The 25323-nt window shown below is 49.9% G+C and overlaps 1 protein-coding gene across 7 annotated transcripts in view; it reads right to left on the bottom strand.

Moving 5' to 3' along the window:
- SLC45A3 (solute carrier family 45 member 3) overlaps positions 1 to 25323 on the bottom strand; it is a 31628-nt gene extending 6305 nt beyond the window's left edge. Inside the window, exons 1-7 of one of the 7 annotated variants that reach the window (XM_052815173.1) lie at positions 25265 to 25323; positions 24834 to 25020; positions 24619 to 24728; positions 5385 to 5812; positions 4295 to 5128; positions 2477 to 2742; positions 1072 to 1183 (exon numbers count right to left, since the gene is read on the bottom strand). In XM_052815173.1, coding sequence (XP_052671133.1) covers positions 1072 to 1183; positions 2477 to 2742; positions 4295 to 5128; positions 5385 to 5556 — 1384 coding nt within the window. In that variant the 5' untranslated portion in view covers positions 5557 to 5812; positions 24619 to 24728; positions 24834 to 25020; positions 25265 to 25323. Of the gene's footprint in view, positions 1 to 1071; positions 1184 to 2476; positions 2743 to 4294; positions 5129 to 5384; positions 5813 to 8889; positions 8977 to 15508; positions 15625 to 24618; positions 24729 to 24833; positions 25021 to 25264 lie in introns of those variants that run through there. The other 6 variants (XM_052815168.1, XM_052815166.1, XM_052815167.1 and 3 more) reach the window with 6 other exon arrangements.

A 25323-nucleotide genomic window follows, 5' to 3' on the forward strand; every position in this document is an offset into this window, starting at 1 on the left:
AGCACCTGGTTGAGAACAGAGAGCACTCTACCCAGCTGCAGGGCTCAGAGGGGCTTGCCTGAACTATCCTCCCTTTTGCAGGTGGGACCCAGACACAGACTAACTGGAGGGAACCGCTGGTGCAGGAGTGTGGGCACTCCAGATCTGTTGCAGGCCATCCCAAAGCTTTCCGCAATCTTGGCACCCACCCAGCTACACCCAGCCCTGCCCTAGTGTATGTCAGCACCAGCCAGTCTCTGTTCATGCTGCCCCAGGCCATGGCTGCGGATCTGTAGCACAAACAGTTTCAGATTCAATCGGAGAAGAGAAACCAGATGAGAAGAGCTTCGCTAAATAGCAATCATCTTCCAAAAGCTTTACCTGGGCTCTGCTCAGCTGCTCACTATACCTTTCAACTCCTCAATTCTGCCTAGGCTCATGAATTTACGCTTAAATGCATCAATCCAGGACCGTCACTTATTTTATGTGGAGCTTAAAAATCCTCCCACGTGTCTCCTGTTGCCATCAGACTTCAAAGCAACTCAAAACCCAGCAGAGAAAGGGCATTGTGTGAGCCAAACTAGGCTATCCCCCACAGTTCCAGCCCTTCATATTTGACACTGATGTTCCCAGAAGCCTGCTCAGCTGCCCTGAAGGCCTGCGCCACATTTTCTTGGTTTCTATACTGATCCAGGCTAGGACTTCAGAGGTATGAGTTCTGGCAGGGGTGTTTGAATACCTAGTGTGGAGAATTAATTTAAATCTAGAGAGAATGACTTAAACACTCACAGGAATGAGCTTAGTGAGAATTTATGCTTTAAAATCACCCCTTGTAACACAGGATAGAACCACATGAGTCACTGGTGTCTCAGTCAACAGCTTCATCTCCCTCTATAGTTGATGGGGAGTGGTGGGAATGAGGAACCTAGCTCTCCCTAATCTCCTACAGAAGGTGTGAATGCCCACCATGCATCTCACCTCTACCAAACTTTCAGCCACTGTTAGAACATGCAGATCTTTTCCTCCCATTCTAGACAAGGGTTAGTGGCCATGCGAAGAGGAGAGGGCATGCAGGAGAACAGAGCGACTTACACAGCCTGTGCAAATCAAGGAGCTCCAGCTGAGGTGGCCTTGCAGGCTTTTGCCAACGATCCCGCACAGAGTGGAAGCAACAGCCACTTTGGATGCCCCTTCTGCCGATTCGCTTCGGGAGGAGTGTTTAAAGTTAAAAAAAAAGTAAAAAAAGAGAGGGAAGAGAAGAAGCAGGAACGAGGGAAGGCAAACAAAAATGATGACAGATTTCAACAGTTAAGAAAAAAGAAGAGAACAGAAATGGGGCAGATGGAGAATTTTCTCCAAAAGGCATTTTAGAGACTACTTCTTGTGGGGTCTCCCTGCAGCCTGCTGCAAAGTAGTTGGTAAAGGAAGAAGGAACTTTCAAATTAGGGCAACAGAGACACCAAACCCAGCTACACCCCACACCTCACTGTACTAAGAGTGTTTCCCCGTCAAGCCTTTGGCAAACAGTTGGGCGTGTGGCCTTCACATTCTCAGCCTGTGGAGTTTGGTTTTCATTCTGTTGATAGTATGTCCATGGGAGATCCCAGCCAAACTGAAGTTTTTGCAAAGCAGAACACTCCCTTGTACCCCTATTTTGACAGGGTGCCTGGTGCAAATTGGGATGGGTTGGTCAGAAGTATTTGTTCAATGTGAACATCTGGATGCCTGTGGTAAAAACTCCTACTTATTTCACTGCACAGTGAACCGCCTGCCATTGGGATGAAAGAGCTGCTCTCAAACCACAAATTAATTTTGCATTTGCAGCACAAGAGAAACTCCTATTAATCCAGTGTGCAACTCAGGAACCTCCTAGGACTTCTCCACAAGGATAACATCTGCGGGACAGGATTACTAGCTTTTGTTTTGGTGTCAAAAGTTTCACAACGTTTATTTTTCTTGGAGCTAGGGGAATAGGAAGAACCTCAGTTTTCATTTTACTGATCTTCACGCTATGGACAAAAATTGGAAAGCAGGACCTCTAAGGGCTGAAAATTCTTGAGTTTTTTAGCACCTCAGGTTGGCAGTGCTGCAGATGTGACTTGGTTACAAAATGCACATAGGTATAATTAACCTGCACCAGTTTCCCTAAAAATATGCAGAACACAGAGGAACATAGGAGATCCCTTTTGGTACATCAGTCCTAGCTGATTTCTCCCATCCTACCCACTCCCTACTTTTTAAAATTGTGTAATGCTTGTTGTGAGCAGGGGATGCCTAAGGAAGGAGATGCTGAACTCTCTTATCTCCCCCATTTCAGATGAATCTTCAGAGAAGACACAGCCTGGAGAGAAGAGGCACAAGTGCAAAACCTTTACACACAGGCATGTGTTTCTCTTCCATGGGCTGAACTGACTGTACCAGCTACAAGTGGCAAAAGAGGCTGGCCAAGCTGTCCTCACAGCTACCTGGCACACAGCCCTATGGAGCAGGTCCCTACCTGTTTTTCGTGATGATACAGTGATGCCAGTGTGTATGGCAGGATCTGGAGTGCAGAGAAGGTGAAGCCCGTCAGAGCAGCTGAGATGGTAACAACAATGACACTGTGGGAGAGGCACATGACGAAGGCAGCCACGGGGAAGAACACCACGCTGGCCAGGTAGACCGCCCGCGTCCCAAACTGCTTCACCATCCGGTCCATGATTGTCGAAAAGAAGATGGATGTGATGCATTGCAGGAAGAGGCCCAAACTACCCATCCGGACACCTGCAGGTAAGCAGAGGTGGTGACAGACACTGCCCTGACTGCATCCAGGCTTCACCCAGCCAAACACCTTTGGGCCTCCTTCCCTCTCCTTCGGTGCCCAACTCAGTACAGTCCACGCAGAGTGTGGCACAGCTACAAACAGCCCTGACAACAACATGGCTGGGTCAGGAAGCAGAGCAGCATCCCCTAACATACCGCGGGGTCGCACCAGCCAGACTGCAGCTCCCACCCTCCACCAGCAGCGAGTATTTCCTACACGTGCTCCTGGGCACCCCAGTCTAACCAGAGGGGCAACAGGAGATAGGAATAGGAATGCCATTCTCGTCTTTGGAGGTCGTTGTTTGCACCTTCCTACTCTTGGCCCAGGATCTGTCACCTGCTCGTGAACCAGGATCTGTTGTTATCTGATGTGAAAACCAGCAACAGAACAAAAGAAACAAGGGATTGTGCTTAAGCCAAAGTAAAGTATACAACATCCACTAAATGACTGCAGTATCCGGTAGCAATCCGGACCTTACCCTTTGCAAAGATCTATCAGATTTCAGGGAATTAAACCCATTAACTCTTTGCAGCGAGGATCATTACTCAACACATGTTTCTATGACAGCTAGCACAATGGAGTCCTGACCTGCTAGAAGCTATACAGTGCAAGTGTTAAATAATAATTAAGCTCCCTCAAAGTTAAACAGACACTCAGCACAAAGAGGCAGTTTACTGCAGAGCTCCCGGAGGCAGTGAGTGGAAAACTCAGAGGGCAAGATATACAGCTGGAGGAGGAGGGCCAGGTAGGTGCCTCCAAGAATAAAAGACTTAGATCAGAGAGAGGAAAAGAAGGGCTAGGCAGTGAGTCAAGGCTCTGGCACAATACAGCAGCAAAAATGGGACAGCAGGCAATAACAGTAAGCAGGTAACGTGCTGCAGTGAGCAGTATCCCATGATGCGGACATGGCAGCTATAGACTCTAGTGGCAAGTGCTATCAGAAAGCACTGGACACAGGGGTGAGAACTGGGGAAGCTGCTCAAGGGCTCCCCAGATACAGATGTGAGAAGGGAATCTCACAGCAGCATGAAAGGCAGATGCAGCAAAGCCCACCTCACTGCTACTGAATGTGTCCAGGCTTTCCAGCCCCTGCTCTCCAAGAGATGGGGAGCATCATCACACCTCATTTAAAAAGGAGGGAAGAGCAGTGAAAGGAGCTGGCAGCGGTAACCACAGCTTGCAGACAGAGCCGGATATATCCTGTTCAGCATGCAACCTGCCAGACCGTTCTGCCACTTAACAATTCAGCCCCAGGCCAGGGCTGCACTGCCAGATCTAGTTCTGTTCTGGGTAGCTTGGAGAAGAAAGAGGCATTTCCCTATTTGGTCCTCTGTGCAATGCTCTGAGGGCCACGGGGACATGTTTTTTCCTGATCCATCTTCAGAAAGTCTAGTTTCCTGTAACTTTTTTTTTGCATTACTAGCAAAGCTGAGCCCATTCCTAGCTCCTACTAAACGCTCCTGTCCAAGGTAACAGGAGCTGCAGCCTCAGAGCAGCTGGTTTACTTCTCACCTTCATCATAGTGGCGTCTGGCATCCGTGCCTGGCTTGGCTCTGGGGACGCCGTGGTACAGCCCTTCCCCAACAAAGTCTGTGTAGAACAGCATGAAAGTCATGAGTGCCATCCAGCTGCAGAGCTCGGCCACGAACAGGCGCCGGATGACCTTGGGGATGCGGCAGTAGAGGCTGTGAAGCCGTGGCACCAGTGTGCAAAGGTTTCTCAGGGCCTGCATCATGTGCCTGGCCTGCAGCAGACATGAGCTCCTGGAGACCTGGCAAGAGCAGCAGGCAGGAGGTGAGGACTTAAGGGGAACGTCCTTCAGCGCGGGGCCATCCAGAACATCTGCCTGGGTGGCTGCCTCCTCTGTCACAAAGAGCGTGGCCAGCACACAGCCGAGGAAAATGATGGCAAGGAGGCTGAAGAGGCAGGTCTCCTGCCCTCCCAGGTACGGGGCCAGAAAGCTGCCACCCCAGTCAATGGCTGGAAGCAGGTAGCCGATGCAGCCCCCCAAGCTGATCATGAAGGCGTACATGGAGAAGGCCTGGCGGCAGTTGTCTGGCTCCTGGAAGAGGTCTGAGAGCAGGGCCTCCAGTGGAGTAAAGCAGACCTGGCCGCAGAAATCCAGTAACCCGATGCCCAGGATGAGGAAGGCAATCTCCAGCGGCCGAGTGTTGAGGGCAAACAGGCTGGCCAGCCTGCTGGCATGTGGGATAACAAAGAGGCTCAGCAAGACTCCCAGACAAAGCATCCAGATGAAAGGTCGCCTTCGGCCATAGCTGCTGTGCCAGTGGTCGCTGGCGGATCCGATCAGTGGGACAAAAACCAAGCCAAGGACAGGTCCTATCCCTGGAAAAGAGAAAGAGGTGGTGTTAGGGGGACAGATCTGGAGCACACTGGTCTATATGCACTGTGAAAAAAGCCTGGGACGTTTCAGGAACTCAGTAAGCTTCACTGGGTGACAGCCCCCTCCTCCAAACACAAGGCTGCCCTTGATGTAACAGTAGCCCTGCAACCACCCCGCAGAGACAAGCCCTTATTTGCCCCTGTCCTCCAGACTCAAAGGGTAAAGAAGGACCTCGAAGATGAGAGAGAAACTGCCTACCCAAAACCATGGTCATGAACTTCTCCTCCACGCCCACTTCCAGCAGCAGCGGAGGCACGTAGGTTATCCCTGCAGCCAGGCAGACCTCCAGGCCGAACGTCAGGGAGTTGACCAGCAGGAGCTGGGTCTTGCGGTTGTGGAAGAGCATGCTGACCCAGGCTCTCTGAGCCATGCTGCCCTGACACCCCTTACTGACAGAGGGCTGTGTCGCTCCGGCTGCAGCACTCCCAGGGATGCCCCACAGGCAAGGTCTGGAGCTTCCCTTCCTGGTCTGCTGGACAGATGCTGCCTCCCATTTTTAGCGATGGTGAACGAACCGTCTTTTCCTCTTCCTCTTATTGCAAGATGTGGCCCCAGCAATGTCGAATCCAGGCGTGGGCAGGCAGGGGTCCCACTCCGCGTTTCCCCTTCTGCTCACACGCTGTGGTCTGAGAGAAGAAAGAGCTTGTCAGACACAGCGGGGTCCAGGGCATGGGAAAGGGCTAAAACCAGGTAGGTACCCCACAGACATGTCATTGCTGAAAGAGTCCCCAAAAGGCTTGCAGGCATGGGAGGATGAAGAGAAGACATCTGGGACAGCAGCAGAGTTAAAAAACATGAGCTACATTGGTGCCAGGTTTCTCTCCAAGGGCTTGTGACAGGTGAGACAGGCACCTGTCAGACATGGTTTGGGAAAATCCAATCCCGCCTTCAGGCTAAGGGAGGTCTAATGACCTCTCAGTGTCCTGTCCAGCCTCATCTTATAGATGGGCAGTTGTAGCAGGGAGACAAAGGATTTAGGGTCCCCTCTCCCAGTGAAATCAATTAAGTGTCCCTTCAAGGATCAGGGCTGCAGGCACTTGCCTGCAGTCACACAGGGTCATCTCTAGAGACCCACGCCACTGCCTAATGACCAGGGCATCTTCCACGGGCTCCCAGGGAAGCGGTTTTGCCCAAATCCTGTCTCCAGCCCCTGGGACGGGGCACAGAGAACAGATGGTGCCTCCATGGAGTTTCACAAACAAACCTGACCCACTTTAGCCTCATCTAACAGTGAACGGCAATTACCTCACTCATTAGTCTGAGTCATTTATTTGCCCTGTAACATGCTCCCTTCTCTCCAGCCTTCTTCAGAGGGGAGAGGCCAGCAGATCAGGACAGGGGCTAAGCAGCTAAGGCAAGAGTAAGCAGATGCCTCTTAGTAACCTGTTATGAGTCTGCCACTGCATCAGTCTACAAATGTAAGAAATCCTGCAAGGTTACCAGCATCTAGGCTAGTCCACCAAACTGCCGTTTTCCTACAAGCATCTCAGGAAGATGTAGTTGCTGGGAAAAGTAGAATGGGTTAGCAAGAAGGGTGACAAGCTCCTGCACAGACATCGATTTAGGAGTAAAACAAACTGCAGTCTAATTCTCAGGATTCACACGGTCTAACTTCTCACCCTAAATGAGCCACCACCAAGTTTCTCTGTGGGGACAAGGCATAACAGGTCCTGCTGGCCTGAATGTGCTTCAGCTTATGACCCATTTCTGGACTGTGCAGTGTGCTCCCAGTTTGCACAGAAGCTTCTGGCTTCTGCCTCCTGTCCCACCAGAGCACAGCCCCCAAGTCCTTTGGATAAAGGAGGCTGAACAGAATGTGAGACACACAGGCGGAGGAGTTTATCTCCACTTGCTCCCTCCCTGGCTGCGGGGAAGCTGTAACTGCATACCTGCCTGCCTGTACACCCCCTCCATGCCAGAGCAGCTAGCTGGTACAGAGTCTCCCCTACTTAGCTGCAGAGAGTGAACCTATCAGAAGAAACAAGGTAAAAATCCAGTTTTGCAGCCTGGTCCCTCTCTAAATTCTTTGCCTCGATTACAGGGGAGAGGAAAAGACTCCTACAGGGAACATCTCCAGGCCAACACTCGCCTCCCTCCTCAGCAGCTGAGGCACCCAGTGCTGGAGACCATGCCTGGCAGGGCGGGTCAGACCTCGCAGAGCTGGAACGGCTGCTTGTCAGAGGTCCAAGCGGGATGCAAAGTGTGTACGCAGGAGGAGCTGCTGAACCAGCAGTGTGCTGGACCATAGCCTTGCCACTGTGCAGAGATAAAACTCCATGTTATCACCAAACATGGTGCAAATGGTGTTCCCTAACTTCACAGAGCACATACATTTGACCTCCATCACTGCACAAGTGTTAGTAGACAGGTACAGTTGGGACAGTTTCCGCATTCTCACTTTTCTGTTCCTTCCCCTCTTGCCATCACCCAAATAACCCACATGGAAATGACTAGGTGAAGCTGGAACTGTGGCGATGAGGTTTTTACAAAGATGCAAGCATCGCTCTCCGCCTCTTGCTGCTGCAGAGGAGAGGCACCACTCCTGGGCTGAGGAGTTGACAGGCTGCCAATTACACGCAGTAAGTACTGATTATTATTTCCTCCCAGGACCCCTCACCTTCCCCCTCCACGCTCACTTGGACCTTGACTGTCACAAAAGATACCACCTTTTAACAACTGTGAACATTTAAATGACTTGCCCAAGGTCAAATAGCAAGCTAACAGCAGAGAGGGAAGAGCAACAGTTTTCCTTTAATCACTAGACATGGCTTCAAAGGAATACTCAGAGGCCCCAGATATGCTCAGCATTACTTCAGATGCACTCTATCTGCAAGGAAGCGATTGGAGGCAGCAACCACCTTTCTTAGATGTGGGCTAGACACAGGATGTCTCAGCCTTGTTCGTTTATGATGGGTGCCCAGCTGGCTGACAGCCTTGGGGTAGGAATTTAAGCTGCAGCCCTGCAGCTCCAGCAGCACAAGCCTCGGTGCTGTTAGCTGGAGGAAGCAGACTCACAAGCCAAAATTAACTGAGCCACCATCACTCTAAGCTAGACCTGGAAAGGAGATGTAATATCCACTCTCTGCTGTAGTCCAGGGTCTGGAGGGCCTTACAGAGGGGGACTTATCCCAAGGTAACCCCTAAACATTAAGTAAAAGATGTCTCTCTCACACACACACACAGAGAAAAAAATGGTTTTCTTCCTTTTTGTCGCAGTGACATCTCTAGCACTGGGGAAGAAGCAGGAATCTGTCCCCCTCGCCGGCTGCCTGAGAATTTCAGTTTTGAGGCAGAGAGGCTGACTTTCTTATCAGTAGGTAAGAAAAGACCTGTCTCTTCCCCCCTCCACACCCTCAGAGGGCTTTAACAAAAAAATAAATCCCAGTGTACCCAAAAGCAATACTCATATACAGCCAGAGATGAGAAGTTGTCAACAGCAATCAAGTCGTAGACCCAGTTGCAACAGATTATGAACCCTTTTCTATTTAAATTGCATTTTGTCCCAGTACCCATCAATTACTTTTTTTATTTTGTTCACAGAATACAGAGAGACGGATTGGCTTAGCTGTTAGGAAATGCCAGTGCAGACTAGGAAAATCATCTGAACTGTTGATCTGTAAGGACAGGGGCAGAGGGATGGAGAAGGAAGATTTGGGAAGCTCACAGGAGCCAGGCTGAAAGGAAGCCAGAAGCCAGGACTCACCTCCCTCCACGCAGAGCAGTGACAGGTGATCCCCGCGGCTCTGCCGAGCTGCGCTCCCCAAAGCCAGCCCAGCCCAGGTACACAGCATTCAGGAAAACCTACTTAAATAGTTTGCAGGCAAGCAGAGGTGGAACCCAGCTGCAGGTACACACGCGGGTTTGGTTTCAGGGCCCTCCCTGCCTCCTGATAACACGGCGTGCCGGTGTGTTATTAGCACCGCAACCGCACCTGCGCCTGGGCCCCTCGCGCAAGGTGCTGAGCAAACATAGGCTGCGGGCACCAGCCCTGCAAAACCCACTGTTCGCAGAGTGCTTCGCCATTGCTGCCCCAAACCAGCTCAGAAGGAAACTCCGGGTCTGGACTCAGGGCTGAACTTTGCCCAAAGCCCTGCCCTGGTGTTAACATTTGTCACCTTTCCTTGCTGACCTGCTAGCACTTCACAAACAGCCAGCAGAGAGAGATTTAGTACACGAGATTATTATTTTCTTTTTAAAGACAATGAGATGTTCCCTGCAGCTTTGCAGGTAACAGTCTGGCTCTAAATAACAGTCCCAGCAGCAAAACCAAATGCTTCATTTAAACTGCTAATCTCTTCCAGGACAATTTATCTGGCAGATGATGCAGGAGGACTGGTTTGCGTCCGGTGCTCTGTAACTTTGTCCTGATGTGGAAGGAGTCAGTTAGGCAAACCATCTCCTAGCTGGGAGATCCTGGTCTAACAGCAGCGTTTATGCATCACACCCAAATGAGCTGGCAACAGCCTGTCCAGCCCAGTGGGATTTGGGATCTTGTGATGGGGAGACCTTTCACAGTCAGACGGGGGGGGTGGCTGGTCCAAAAAGCTGCATGACAGCAGGCACTTCTCGCCCTCTGGCCTCAGTTTCCCTGAACTTCTACCATAGGGACAGTATTTGTTCTTCCCTACAGAGCACAATGCCAAGCACCTTGACAAGGATAACAGCCAGCCCCGCCAACAAGGGGCATACCAGCCCTTCTGTGTAAGATTTTCCGCACACAGAAGCAGAAGGGAGCCATGTGTGGGGCTTTTTCACAGCTGCTCACTGAGCTGTCATGCCACGGGGACATCATCTGCTGCTGAGCGTTCAGGCTCTTTCTCCGTTCTTCCTCTCCCTCCCCAAGGAGAAGTAAAGCATCTTTAAACCCAGGGTTTCTGTTTTACTTCTAAGCTTGCAAACCGATTTTTTCCTTTCCTTTTTCTGCAGAGAAACAACAGATCAACTCTGAGAGGCTGGTTCACCTGGCAGCCAGGTAGGAGGGCGGGTCCTGGGGGCAGGAGCAAAGCAGCACATTGCCGGACAAAGGCAACCCGGAGAGGAGAGGGCTCTCTGCCACCCACCTGGACAGAGGAGCCTTTTCAGCAATGGCAGCCAAAGCAGAAAGGATTGCACCTCCTGCAGTCCTGGTGTCTCCTGCCCTCTCTCTCCTCTCCTGCTTAAGCACCCAGAAGGACAGGGAGGAATCCAGGCAGTCTGCCTCTGCGGAGTGCAACTCACCTAGCAGCACTAACAGGGAGCAAGGAGAAGGAGCAGGGATGAAGCCAGGGAAAGCGGCTTCCGAGAGTCCATTTCTCTAAAGGCAGTGGGCCAGCAGATTGGATTCACACATTTCCCCTACTCAGAGTTTGTTCTCTGTTCACGTGCTACAGAAGTTTTGACAAATGTCTTCCTGTGCTCAATGTGGTACAGAGATGCAGCAAGGCCCTGCTTGAGGAAACCCACGATCCGAATTTAAGAAAAGCACCAGCAAGTGCACAGACACGCACACAGAAATAGGACTGAATTTACTAGCGATGTCAGATGTACGGGCTCATTTATGCGAAGCAACACCATCGCCAGTGGAAGTTCAGTTCCCACTTCCTTTCTCTCAGCCGGTGCAGTCGTTGCTCTGCGTACCCTCGCTAACGGACTTTGAACCACACCTTTCGCTTTTAGAAGAAACAAACCCTGAGACACCTGAAGAAAGTGGACTACGTGCAGGGCGCTGACGAACATGCACAAACAAAGACTGAAAGAAGTCTCTCCTCCTCCCAAATCTTCCCAAAATAGGATCTTACAAGTAATCACACCTAAACAGTGCTTAGACAGAATGAAGATTGAGGGATGGACATTTTAAAAATGAAATTTGGGTGTAATTACGTGACCGAGAAAAACTCATTTATTCCTTAGAAGAATCCATACCCTGCCACTCCATAATCTTTCCAGTCTCTCATATGGGTGCAGAAGGGACAAGAGATGTTATTAAACGTGGTAGCAGCCTCTCTAATTTATGGCAGTCATGCACCTACCCTGCAGTTCAACAAACAGCCACAGTAATGATCAGACAACAGACAATTAGATTCATCAACTATTTGTGACCTGTCAGGGCTCTGTAATAACCTGAGCCCTGTCTTATATGGGAAAAAATTACCCCATAAAAGCCTTTGCCTTAGCAAAGGAAAAGGAAAAGCCTTAGCTTTTTGGAGAAGCATCCGAGGCAGCTGGTACTGCCCAGCGCTGGAGGCAGGAGATGGTGCTGTGCGGGGAGCTCAGGCAGGGGCTGCTCCAGTCCAGCAGCTCCCAGGTGATACGGACCCGCACCTTCCCTCCCCGCAGCACGGCAGGTTTCGTGCAGAAACCTATTCCCAACGGGCAGCAGAGAGAGGGGAGGGCGAAGGGTATTGCTAGCCATTGGGTTTCCATTCATAACCACACCGTTACATTTCCAACCTTCCGAGGGGCTCTTTATGAATGTTATTAATTCCCCGCTCCCTGGAAGCCCTTTGGAAGAAAGGGTGGGAGACAGCACAAGAGCGAGCGCTTAGGGAAGGGCTGTTCATACAGTGCCAGATCCTTTCACAGCTATCAGTGTCCATTCACTGCAGCTGAATGTGAAATACACCATGGAGAATAGCTCTGGCAGGCTTGCGCGGGATGAAATGGAAAACTCACCTGACCTCTCCTGACCCTCTCCCCTTCCCCCTCCCCTCCCAAATCTCCTTGACCCCATTCACAGTGTGGGGAGAGGGGAGTGGTCATTGAGCAGGGATGGGAGAACCGCGATTTATTTAGTCTCTCTGAATTAGCTCTGCGTTTCCTTTGAGCTCAGGGGCTCCATTATATCGGCCTCAGCAGCTCAGCTTAGGGAAAGAGCAGCGGCGGGTGGAAATCCCCTCAGACGAGAACAAGGAAGATCCAGGCGCCCCAGCCCATTTGAAATTCCCTCCCTCACCCCACAGTGCAGCGTCCAGCAGCCCAGACACCAGGATATATTAATCCAGGGCAAATGCTAGATGCTACAGATGTGTCCAGAGTTACAGGAAGGAGCAGGTCCCCACGACAGCTCAGAAGACCTTCCATGCAGTTTGGTTCCAAGGGAGACATTTGTATTTGGCAGGACTGGAGCTTGGTTCTTTCCTGCCACGCTACAATTGCTTTGTTGCAGCACCTTCAACATGATCACCCTGCTTTCAGGGCTATCTAAAAGCCAGAGCTTAGCTCAGGCCCTTTTGTGCTCGCTGCTCTCCGGATGCACAGACTGATCCCTGTCCCAACAGACACATGCGCCAAGACTGAAGGCAGTTCACTACCATCTCCATTTTGTGAACTGAAAGAAGCCAAGGAGAGAAGAAGGGGCCAAGTTTTAAGCACCTGCAGCTAGCAGCTGATTTTCAGGGGGCTGCATCTCCCACTTTCCGTGGGCCACTAAACCAGGCTGCGCCCACTCAGATGCTGAGCAAAGCTCTTGTCTCCCATAACTGCCGACCCACTCACCTTCCCTGCAGATGGCTAGGGCTCACCGAGATGGAGTTTGAGAAGCAATCTCAGGTCCTGCCAGGTTCCCGCTGCCTTGACCACAGGGTGCAAGTTATTTCGGCGCTACCAGGATACATCTGCAACTGCCAGAGAGCAAAGGTAGGGCACAAGCCACCCAGTGACCTTCCCTCTACCTTTGGCCCTCCTAACCCGAGGGGCTGGTTAGTCCTGACGGCTAGCAGGGTTGGGCTGTTCCAGAGCCAGCCCAAGGGACTGGTTCACATCTGCAGAAGCTTTGGGAAGCATTTTCTTCTGGTATCGGTGGTTCCTTCAGGTAAAGGTGCATGTGTGAGGGCAAGTGACTGCTGAGTGTCTTCCGCATTTTACAGTAAGCAGCAAGGGCGTGTGAAACAGGTCACTGTTTGTCCCACATTCATCAACCGGAATAAAGCAAAGGCACCAGGGAAAGGCAAACGAAGGTCCCTATGAGATGGATGAGATGGTCAAAATATTTGTTAAGAATGGAAGTTATGAAAGGATGCTTTCCCAGCCTGGCAGGCTAACAGCACTGTCCTCGCTCAGCCTATCACACAGAGAGGATGCTTTCCAGGGTGGAGAAAGATCTGTCCCGGTTGCCCTTCACTCTGCACATCTCTGGTATCTCACGCTCCTTTCAGGAGCTGTGCCAGTAGCTCTATGGACATTCTATCCTCGCCCCACAACACGAACGTCAAACAGACAGCAGGGCAGCCCACAGGCTCCACTGACCTTCTGTCCCACAACCTGCTGCTTCCTCTGGCAGGCAAAGGGATTGCTCCTGCCAGAAGGCTTTCTCCCAGGCTTTGGCTGCTTTCGCTCCCATGCCCACCTGTTTGACCAGCGGAAAAGATACAGCAGCAAAGAGTGGCCAGTTCCAGCCCATCCTCCTCCTCCTCCTCCTCCTCCCCTCGCCGTTACCACCAGGAACCGCCTGTCTGACTAACGAGGTCGCTGACTCAGCAGAGGCCACACTGACGCTTTCGGAGCTTGCCACGCTTCTCAAAGGGACAGACATCAGCCCAGCACACACCACGATGCCAGCGGGTGTCATTAGCTCTCCTGCAGCTGGCAGGCGTCATTGCCACGTTCACCCTCCCTCGAAGCCGAGCGACAGCAATAGACTTCAGGCCGCCTGGGAGATCCTGCTGCAGTCCCTGCTAGGAGGAGCGTGGCCAAGATAAGACAGAGTGCAAAGAGGAGCTGGGCACTGTGCTTTCTGCAGACAAGCAGGGGCTGAGGCTGAAGGGCTGGTCTGTAGCTCAGCCCCATTTCCATCAGGGATACCGCAAAAGACAACTGCACTGGAGGGCCAAGTTCAGCTGTCATGTAATGAAGGACTGAGTGCCCCAATAAATACCCCATAGCTGAGCTCAGCTGCAGAGGGATCTTCAGACTGCACTGAAGGAACCGCAATGGGACTGCTTCTGCCTGCCACACGTTAGGACGGTCTCGCAGTGTTTTACCTGCTCAGGACTGGCATCTAATCACCAAACTTCATTAAGCACACAGAAGCCTCACGTACTCCTAAACACATGCAATGCAACCAAAGAAGCGGCATTTTCAGCCTCCGCTCTCAAGAGCCTCACTCCTGGTCACCCTTTCCTGAGTCGGCATCAGGTCTGCTATAAACAACTCAAGACCTCCAGACAAGGTTGGCTGGCTCTACATCAGAGCTACAGCTTTGTTTTGCTGCTGCATGACCCAAGCTCTTGCTTTTATTCATGAGAGGAGCCCCTGTTTTGGAGCGGGAGGGGAAATGAGAGTCGATCTGGTTCCGCTTTTCACTTTAGCTCATTTTTGGTGTTTAAATACTGTGCCCATCACCCTGGCATTTGGTCTGAGCCTGCCTCTCCCCCGCCCCCTCTTCTTTTTTTATTATTTTTAGCAGAAGAATAAAAATGTAAATTGAACTGGAAAGGGAAAAAATAAGCCCCCTCCAGGTGCCCCCCTTCTCTGCAGCGTGGTAACGGGCACAGATTATATCCGGCACCACATGACCAGGGCCCGTATTTATATGTCAGTGTGTAAAACCTACCCTGCTGAGCCGCCTTTTCTCTGCCTGAGGCTGGGGGCTTCTGCTACGCGTCTAGTCAAACAGGCCCACAAAGGGGATTAAGGAGAGCCCCTCAGCCCCGCAGAGTAATCCATCAAATTATCCCTTGTTGGCGTTGCTGTCCTCTTCAGAGAGAAAAAAAAAAAAAAAAGAAAAAAAAAAAAAAAAAAGCCCTCCAAAGGCTTTTAAAGGCACTGAAATTACACTTGAGCCTGAAACACTCCACCCAGCTGCTGTAGCCCACAGCACAATGGGCTGGTTGTAAAGGGAATACCGGCAAGCAAGGGGCGAGGAAAAAGAGACGGACACTGTTAAAAAGGGCAGCAGCCTCCCCATGTCTGAAACTCCAACAGGTGGCTCAGACCCCCCCGCTCCTGGGACCCTGCAGCAGAGCCGGCCCCGATAACGCTGGGCTGCACCTCCCGCCCACCCACGCTCCCCTGCGGAAGGAGGCTCGGGGCTCTGGGATGCGTCTGCTGTGCCCGGACGGACCCACGGACACGTCCTCATCACAGACGAGGCTCGCAAAGGCAGAGTCTGCACCCAGCCTGAGCCTCTCCTGCCGGGGACCAGGGCTGGGGTCCGGCAGTGCCCCTGACCACAGGCTGTAGCAGTGTCACCCCACGCTACCTACACAGTCCCCAGAGCCCTGCAGCCAGGCGGTCCTTCAAAACCCCTGCAGAACACGTAACAGACAACAAGCTTGTCTAAGGCTCACAGCATCTTCACCGGTGCCCCCAGAGGCAAAGCAAAGCCAAAGAAAGACCACACTCACCAAAACTCTGTGAATGTCTACTTGGACATTGAATCTGTATTTTCTTCCACTGCAGCTACCTAAATTGCACGTGAACTTTTGTGCTGGTCATCACCGCCCTATTCGGAGGTATGAAGTTCTCGGTCCACCAGCTCTGCCTAAGCAAGTACATGGGATTTCATAGGTTTGCATTACTGTAATCCTTCTTAGGGAGAAATGATCCCTGGGAGTGAAACAGGGAAAGCGGATAGTAAAGCACTTACCCCAGCAAACTGGAACTGGCAAAGAGAAGAGCAAACCAGTTCTGGTGGAAGGCTGTTACTGCATACAGAGAACACAGGGCTGTCCCACTGCATGCTACACAGGTCACCTTAGCATTGAGAACAGTGACACACAACTTCTGGGTTTTAATCACTAGTGCTGAGTAGAAGGAGCATAATTTGCCCATCTGTCACAGAGAAGAGATGGGAAGGCAGAAACCCTAGCTGCTTTACCGCGTCCACTTTGCAATGCCTGTTCACAGGGCTGGGAAAACGGGAAGTGAAATTGGAACTTCTTGTTCCCAGCGAAAGCACAAATGCTGCATGATGGGACATCTGACTTCTCAGCAAGCTAATGCCGTACTTCGGCTCCTCCTGCCAAGGAGGCACACTGTGGCTCCAAGGCAGCTCTAGGAGTTCTACCCCATGATAGAGCTTCATCATTTCTGGCTTTATTTGGAAAACACTGACAGTCATGGGGCCAGCTGAATCTCAGGACCAGCCTTCGGATGGAGTTCTCAGGAAACTGAGGAGGACAGTTGATACACTAGCAAAAACCAGGGGCCAGAGCAAAGGCCACGGCTGGCACTGACACGTGAGACCGCAAATCCAGACTATCAACTACGGATCCCAGCCAGCAGCGGCCACGAGCTCTGCAGAAACAAACTGCTGAGCCCCAGCAGGAGGGCTGAAGGGGTGTTCGTTAGTCCAAAGAGCACCCCAACAGCCTGGTGATAAAGTAGCAGTGAGGGGTCTGGCAAATATAACCGCAGTGGGAGCTGCTGCCACCTAACACTGAAATCTAACCTTCCCACTTTCTGCCAGAAGTCATGTTTGCCGAGGTCTGTGCCTAGGAAAGAGGGAGGACAGCAACCAGCTAAAACTCCACGCATGGTAGTCCTCAGAGAGCAACAGGCACAGACTTACACAGTCCCTTTTGCTAAAAAGTTTTGGGAGCACGACCTCGTGCTCTTCCTCAAAGGATACACTTTCAGTCCTAGACACACACAGAACTAATGGGCTCTTTTGTAATCACATGGTAGTTAGTCCATTTTTTCATGGTAATTTTCTGGTCTGCAATTCCAGTTATTTGTGTCCCTGCCGGAGAAGTTTGATGCTAACATATCTCTCAGCAAGCCCTTTGACCTTCACTGGCAGGTTGGTGGGTTTCTCCCTCTCTGTTTTCTGTCTCTAAAATGAGGTCATGGCTTTGAATGAGACAAAGAGCCTTTGCAGCGTGAGGAATAGCCCCAAGACAGCTGTGAGTACAGAACCCCCATCAGTCACATCAGACCCCGAGTGCATGAGAGGCAAGCGAGCTGGGCAGGAGCCCACAGCTCTGCTGGGAATGGCTGGGTTTTACCCCCCCTGCTCTGAGAAGATATCGCGCAACTGCTTGTATCAGAGCGGGTGCAAGAACGGATGTGGAACAGGCAGCCACCCATGGTGGAAGCGTTCAAAGGGGGAGGGAATAAAGCAAAACTCTCCAAATACTTTGGACTGGGAGTTGCTGTAAGATATCGCCGTCCCTGCTGCCTGCCCCTCTGGCAGAGTTACCACTTCCACCCTCCTTGCTGGCTCTCCAGCCACCCGTGTTCCCAGTCTACCCTCTGGGCTTCAGCAGCCAGTGGAAGTGGGTTTATGCCAATATGCCAGACTGTCAGCAAGGCACCTTCTGTCACACCAGCCACAGGCCAGCATCCTCTGCCAAAGGGAGAGGTGAAGAGCACGTGTGCAGGGAATAACAGGATTTCTCTGGGGTGCTTTAAGGTCAAAGACCATGTATCAGAGTCCTGAGATCTTTCTTATAAGAACAGCAGTTTTACATGCCTGGAGTAGCAAAAACTGCACAAGCTCTCTGACTTCTGTGGGCAGCACACCGATTTCTCTGTGTTAATGAGGGCCCTCAGATCACTGCTGGAGCAGAGAGTCTTCCCCTTATCATGACAGACCAGTCATGAGGCCTGGGTCTGAAAACATGAGATTCTGTGATTTTACTTCTGCCTGAAATTGTCTGGATAATTGCAAAGATAAGCAATCAGATTTTATTTTTTAAGACAGATAAGTTTCACCAGAAGATCTTTATGGGAAACTTAAGAAGCCTTTTCCTTTCCCCATTCTCACTATCAGTTTAATGCATTACGGACTCCAAACATGCAGGGATTTAACATTAAGCTGTGGCCATTCACACAGAACACACAGCAGCACAGAGTATCTGGAAGGGGAGTTTTCCACTTTTCAAAAGACAAGGCTCAAAGCTGCCATTTCTACAGGAGGTGAATGGAGCAAGACATTTTTACTACCCCCTTCACTCCCCACCCCATCTCTCCTTGTGAACAGGAACCTAACTTCTATTTTGAGCCCTGGAAAGAATATCAGTCCTAAATTATTAGCTTTTTAGTAATTAAGCATGGAGTTCAAGTTCAAAGCTCCCTGGATTTTGCAGAGCCCTCTGAGCAGGGGTGCTCAGGCTTTTTGTTGCACATGGTTAGTTTCTTGCTCCGATACAGAGTACAGACGGCATCTATCAAGGAGGACAGGCAGGAAAGTGGTCTGAGCGCTGAAGTTACTTAATGCTTGCTGAAAAAGTCTGCTGTAATGGCAGAGGATAAATGAAAGTTTATGCATTTCAGACTCCGAGTAGAGGCAGAATTTCCTCTCCACGCTGGGCTCTCTCTTGCCCATATTTACTAGAGTAAAGTTCAGTGAGCTACAAATGAAGCAGAAAGACCTCTGATATTCCTGCAACATGCTCTGGGCTGCCTTGGGCAAACAGCCAGGGCACCTGGGCAGGCACAGTGCTGCTTTTGCCCAGTACGGCCAGCAAAGGGCTTATCACCAGCACCGTCCTGGGCCATTCTGGCTGTGCATCAGCATGTGCTAACTAGCCTCAGTTACAGTCTTCTGTTAGCAGAGGGGATAGCTAGCATTCCCTGCTCTTGCCCAAAAGGCTTAATATGCTGCTATCAACATTGGCCACAGACAGTGATGAATGGGAGTATCTGGGGGCAGCACAAATGTAGACTGTGTTCACAGAAATCGAAGATGAAAGAGGCCCTGTTGAATCATCTTCCCTGGGGCTGCTGCAGGACTGCTCCCAACAGCACATTCTCCAGTGATTTGTCCAGCCTGGATGGATGGATCTCGAGCACAGAGGTTGCAAGAATTTCCCCTGAAACAATATCCATGGGCTAAGAGATTTAATAGCTGGGAAGCGTCCTTCCTTCCTTCCTTCCCTCCCTCCCTCCAGTTATCCCCTGTGTAATTCCTGTGCTCTCCTTTTTATATGCATGGTCAGACCCCTCTCCAGACTACATTTAGCCACTCTCCTAAACCTGGCTTTAGTCAATTCTCATGAAAAGCCACCCTTCCAGGCCCATTAATTGCTCAGTCGGCCTTGGCTGTAGCACAGCAGCCTTTTGTTCTAGCATTGCTCCAGCTGCTCCCACCGCCCCTCGCACACAGGAGTCGTTTGTCATAAACATTCCCAAACACACCTCTGGAGTCCAACAGCAACAGTGCCCGCACAAAGCCCTCCCCTGTCACGCCAAAAGCCAGTACCTGGTACGCACAGACTGCTGCCTTGGAAAGCCACTGTCATCTCATTGTTCCTTTGTGCTCCATCTCTTTGTATTTATAAACTGCTTCTCACCACAGACCTACAAGGAAGCTCTCTCTGTGGCCTGAACAATCCTTTATTCTGTTTGCACAGCTCTAAGCAAAGGGAGAATTTTTTCCAGAATCCAGACCAAGGTAGCACAGCAATAACCAGTACACCACACTGGCAGGGAGAGCACTAGCAGAGGACACTCAGCAACAGCAGTCTCCACTCAGGTCTTGCAGATCCCTGAAATGCTTTGGGTACCCCCTCTCCAAACAGAAGATCACAACAGAAGTGGCACTACAGCCCTGGGCAGAGTGGAAAGAGAGCAGCATAACATCCTGAATCAGTGGCAGATGCTTCTCCAGAGGCAGAGTACAGCCCAACATTTCCAGACAGAGCATTCCTGATAGAAAAAGCATAAAATCACCAGCAGGGAACTCACGCACAGGTTCCAGAGTAATGTTTTGGTCTCTGTGCAGAGAGGACAGAGAACTGAGTGACTACACTTACATGCACTTTGAATGTAACTGAAGAGCCAGCCAGTTCTGCCCATTGCTGATAAATTAGAAGCAGGCAATTGGGAGGAGGTGGCAGATAAACGTTCAATTTGAGGTTTGATCACTACCTCAGTTTCTTTGATGTAGCAGGTCAGATCCCAGCAGGAATCACTCCTAATGTTTGGTAAAGAAAGCGTGATCCATGGATTTTATTGCACGCACCATTTCACTGAAAGTCTTAACCCATAAATCTAAAGCAAGATTTAGATGTTACCCACAACTATGTACACACTATTCCTGAAGTTGGCTCTAGCCTGCTCTGCAAGAACATTAATGTCTTCTGAGTGCTGACAACTTGCATGGATTTGAGTCACTGTACTCATTATACTTGCATTTTTCTTGAAGTCCTACCTCCTGGAGACAAACCACCATGGAGAACTTCAGCTTCCAACAAAATGAAGGTGGAAAAAAATCTGCTCCCTTGATTGAAGAGAAAAACCTTAGACCTCACAAACCAAACCCAGTGCCCATCATTGTTTTAAGTTTCTTTTTTCAAATAAACGTCATTATTTTGCCAGAGGCCATCCTTACACCTTCTGAGCGTTCAAAACCTGGCAATTATGAGAATTCATCTGCAAGTCACCAGAAGTTGGTTCCTTCTGAAATCGACAGAGCTGATTTCATGTGTTACTCAAACAAGGCTTCCGTGGATGTAAGACAGGGCCAGGTCCTTGAGATCTGGACTAGCAGCAGCTTCTTTTAGTACATGTACAGTAACATAGAGAAAGAAAAACGGTTCAGAGCTGCAAATCAAGCACCTGCTTATTGCTGTGTGTGTTCCAGCTGCCCTCCAGCACTGAGACAAAGAAGCCATTCGGACCACATTCCGACATTACATTTCTTATTTTGCCAGACAATATTCACGGGGGTCTGTTTCTCCTCTTATGCAGGCTGGCAAAATGTTAAACAAATATTTTTGAACTGCAAGAGGAACTGACATTTTAGGACATGAAAACAAGGAGGAAGGGCACAAATTTGAGGACCTCCAAGGAACAGCATGCATACAAATAATAGTAATAAAATGGTGACTTTATAGTTCCACTTAGTTATGTTTTTTGAACAAGCAACTTGATAGCTTATTTGGCGGACACATCAGCAACTTCTGCAGCTCTGTAATACAAGATCAGACTCAGATTCTTAGAGCAGTGAGGAGCAACAGCAGCACAAGAAATAGAAAAGGTATCAAGGTATACATGGATTCAACGTATTGTCAGTCCTAGATAACTGAACAACACAGGCATCAGGACACAGAACTGCAAAAATAATCCTTTGGTTTACTATCTTCCTGTTCTTTTGTTTGTGGTGAGTGCAAGATTTCTTTTATGTTATGCAGATCCGTGCTTATGGGCAGCCCTCCATGAGCACGTACATTGCTTGACTACCTTGCAGAGACTGCTTTAAAGTTTCCCTGTTTTTTAAAAGCAAGGATTCCTCCGTGAGGGTCTCTGACCCCTTTCTTAGCTGAGCCCTAGGGTTCCTGTTTTCACACGGATAGTTTTGATGTCTGATATAAAGCATTCAGAAATCAAGTCAACATTGAAAACAGTTGACAGCTGCTCACAAGCTTCTCATGACTCCCTTGCTCCACTCCTAGCACAGCCTCGATCGTGAGGTTAACTGCATGGCTGAAGGATCACAAGACTCCACAGGTTGGCTGTCTAGGGTTAGTTTTAGTTAAAAGTAGCTGTCTTAGGCTGAGTGCCCCCCACCTCCTGCAGAAGCCCCAGGGCACAATCATATGATGTAATTATTTGCAACAGCAGAAGCAAATGGAGGAGATTTGCCAGATATAACTCTTTTTGGTTTCTGCGTATCTCTCTCCATACTGTCTGCCGCTTACTTCTCTTGAGGTACAAGGCTTTTCAACTATTATTGCCTGGTCACCCCTACCACCGCTACCTGCAGCTGCTCTCCTCCCATCCCTCTGGTCCTTCTGCTTCTGCTCCTGCTCCCTTGTAGCCTTGAATCCATCTCAAACCTGCACGACTTTCACCCAATGGGTCAAGTGTTTTCCTTGATGTTGCCTTAGCCAAGATAAGGAGATAGCAACACACACATTAAAGAAACCCCAAAACAGTCAACTACCAAAACAAGACACTCCTTGGATGAACTGCTCCAACATAGAGAAAGGTGGAGGATAAACACAAACAGATGTTACTCACACCGCTTACAGCTCATCTGAAAAGCTCTACAATCCCACTGTGACAAAAGTGGGATAAGCCTCTGAAGAGACTAAAGTCAGAGGAGTGCATTAATACTATATCCACTGCTGTGTATGAAATATGCTTAAATCGCCTGAGAATATGTAGCTGTTGAGAAAAAGAGAGACCATCAGCAAATTACCCTGCAATGTCTGCTATGTGTTTTTTCTTGTCATTTAAGCAAGCTCCTAGCACTGGTCTAGCCTGGTACCAGACCTGACAGACTAACAGGCAGCTTGAATCAAACCAACCGCTAGTCATGTCTAGGGAAGAATACACAAACCCAGCAGTATTCTGAAGTTCCCTCCCTTAGAAAGGGAGCAGCCAGGAAACTGCCACAGGCATAACTTTTCACGCTGTCTTCTGTCAGTGTAAAACTGTGGAAGCCAGAGACTGAGACTAATACAAGATAGTAGATTAGAAATATCACGTATAAAGACTACCTTTACAGAGCATCGATGTTTGTCTTCCTTTGCATTTGTACATTCCTTGGAAGTAATTTGCAAACCCTCAGAGCTTCTTGGGGATCCAACACAAAAGGCTCTGGGTTAAGATTTTCAGAGCGATGCAGGCACTCTGCAAACCCGCTAATGTTTCTAAAGAGGCTTTGCAAAAAGACACACAAGGAGACCCAAGCAGTTATGTTCGAAGAGCAGTTTTTGCCCTGTCACTTCATCATACAATGCATCTGATGCTTTTAGAACCAGCTTTTTTGGTCCATGCTCTGAACAAAGCTTCTACTAGCAGCTTCATTACAAAACTGAGCAGCTAAGGTTATTTTTTGTTATTTTTAAGAGCACGCACTCACAATGCCATCAGCCACAACAGTCCAGCCGTCACCCTAAACTCCATACAGAGGCTTTAGTCAAAGAGCAGAGATGTATAACTCGGGGAAAAAACCAAAAACAACATCCTCCCCCAAACTGCCACTTGAGTGCTCCAGCAAAATAAACAGTTTGAGGAAAAGGTTAGCAAGAGTTTATGCTAGACATCCATGTTTTCTAGGGACTCTGGCAAAAATAAAGCAGACCAAAGCCAGTGATTTCATCTTCTCACACTATGGATATAGCATTTCTCACTGCCGACAAAAATTGACTGTGTACCTTCAAAAAGACGTTGCCAGTGGAGTTTGTCCAGAGTACATTGCAGTACCTACTATTACTCTGTTATATTACAGTGTTGGTAATCTTAGAGTCTGTAAGACTACTGCTTTGTTCACAGATAACGTTACCATTATCCCAAGGCAGCTTCTACACAAAGCCATGCGGCTTGGGCCTTCCAGCAACAGCTCAATGTTGGGGAACACCTTGAGGTTCAGGTGCTTTAACTGGAACCCCTTCAAGGAAACAAGACACTCACAGATGTCACTGCACAGGCTACGTACATAACAAGCTGTAGGGGAATACACCCACAAGCAGACAGCGCAAGAAAAATCTCCCTACAAGGAGAAGTCTCCTACTAAATCCTAAGATTGGTTTATGCCCTGAAATACAGGGATTTATATCCCTTGTAAAGCTCTCATTTAATTTGCTATTAATTCTGGAGATTCTTGTTATCCATATCAAATTTCTAATCCTTTTTTCAAATCCCATAAGCCAAGCACTCTTGGCTTCCATGATGTTTTGTGGTAGTAAGTTCCAGAGTTTAAGGTACTGCCTGGAATCCAAGCACAGGGCTGGGAATCTGGCATTCCTGGCTCTGCCACCACAGCCACTCCCCACCGAGTGGAAGGGTAGTAGCTACGGATGATGCAAGAAAGTCCAGGCAGCAGCACACATTTTAAAAAAAAAGAAAGAAAATTGCAGGTAGGGTGAAGAATAGAAAATGTTTAAAGGCTGGTACACGTTTTTCAGGAGTGCCTGCATGACTTCAATGCCCAGGTCATTTGGGTACTTTTGAAGTTCTTACTCATGTTCTATTTTTATAAATTTCTAGTTATTCTCATGTTACACATACAAACGCTGCTCCCTTGAACCCACATCTAGAACTAGAACAGTGCCAGAATGAGAAACGGTTTGAGCCTGGCCACTTTCTCTGTACTGCTTGTGAGTCTGACAGATCTAGATGAGAACTGGGAAAGCTGTTCCTGATACGTTTCTCTTCCAATTTTTTGGGTTTTTTTTAAACATAAGCATGAAAAGCAAGTGTCTTGCCAAGTCTGGTCATCACCAGTGTAAAAGTATTAGTTTATTCTACTGTTTTTCTCTTCCTCCCAAAGCTGTCATCCACAGGAAGATGAATTAGTCTTTTAGTTTATGTTTACCATAAAAAACTAAGGCATTTTACCACCAAAGTCTCTAGCGATGCCAAAGTCAGTAATCAATGGAATATCCACATTATGACATTTAGGTACCACTTTTAAGAAGACAGCCTCCTCAAGCTCCCGCTACAGCTGAAGGGGGGAGACAGCTTAACCTGGCAGCAAATCTAGGCAGAGGCTACAATTAGGTGCAATGAAAACTTCCCTTTGTCAAGTGCTGGCTTCCTTTGATCCTAAGGATTCACTGACCTGTCCTCACAAGTCTTCAGGGTTTCTGGAAGTCCACGGTCCCATCACACTTCCCAAACTCCTCTCCCGTTCAATGATCTTTAAAACGAACTCGGTCAAGGCAGATGTCTCTGTAACAATGAAAAGCACGGAAAAAACACTCATGCCACATCCACGCACGAACGCGGCTGAGGGAGGCCTGAAAAGGTGCGGCACGCACGGCTCAGCAGCCCTACCTGCAGCCACTCTTGCTCCGCTTCCTGACGCGCGAGGGGGTTTTTGGTTGTTTTTGTCTTCCCCCGGCAAAGCTAGCGCCGGATCGCAAGGAGCATCGGCAGGACCAAAGCCGAGTCTGCAACCGCCTCGCCCGAGCAGAGCAATCGTCCCCGGTCGGCACCCGCCGGAGCACCGCTCTCTTCTCGGCTGCAAGTACAAGCGCTGCCCTGACCCCCTCCGAGCCGCCCCGGCGGTTCCCCGCTCCCCCCCCCCCCCCCGACCCTCAAAGGGGAAAGCCGCTCCCGCTGCCCCGGGACTAACAAACTTCGGCAACCGCATCCCCGCCGCCGGCTCGGGCTCCCCCGCTTCGCCGCGACCCTCCGCGGGGGCTCGGAGCCGCGGGCTCCCCCCACCCATCCCAAACCCCCCCCCCCCGACCCCCCAGCCCTACCTCGGCGGCGGCCGGGGCTCAGCCCGGCCCCCGGTGCGGCACTCGCGCCTCCGCCGCCG

The sequence above is a fragment of the Harpia harpyja genome, chromosome 19 (assembly GCF_026419915.1).
Source record: "Harpia harpyja isolate bHarHar1 chromosome 19, bHarHar1 primary haplotype, whole genome shotgun sequence".
Classification (NCBI taxonomy): Eukaryota; Metazoa; Chordata; class Aves; order Accipitriformes; family Accipitridae; genus Harpia; species Harpia harpyja.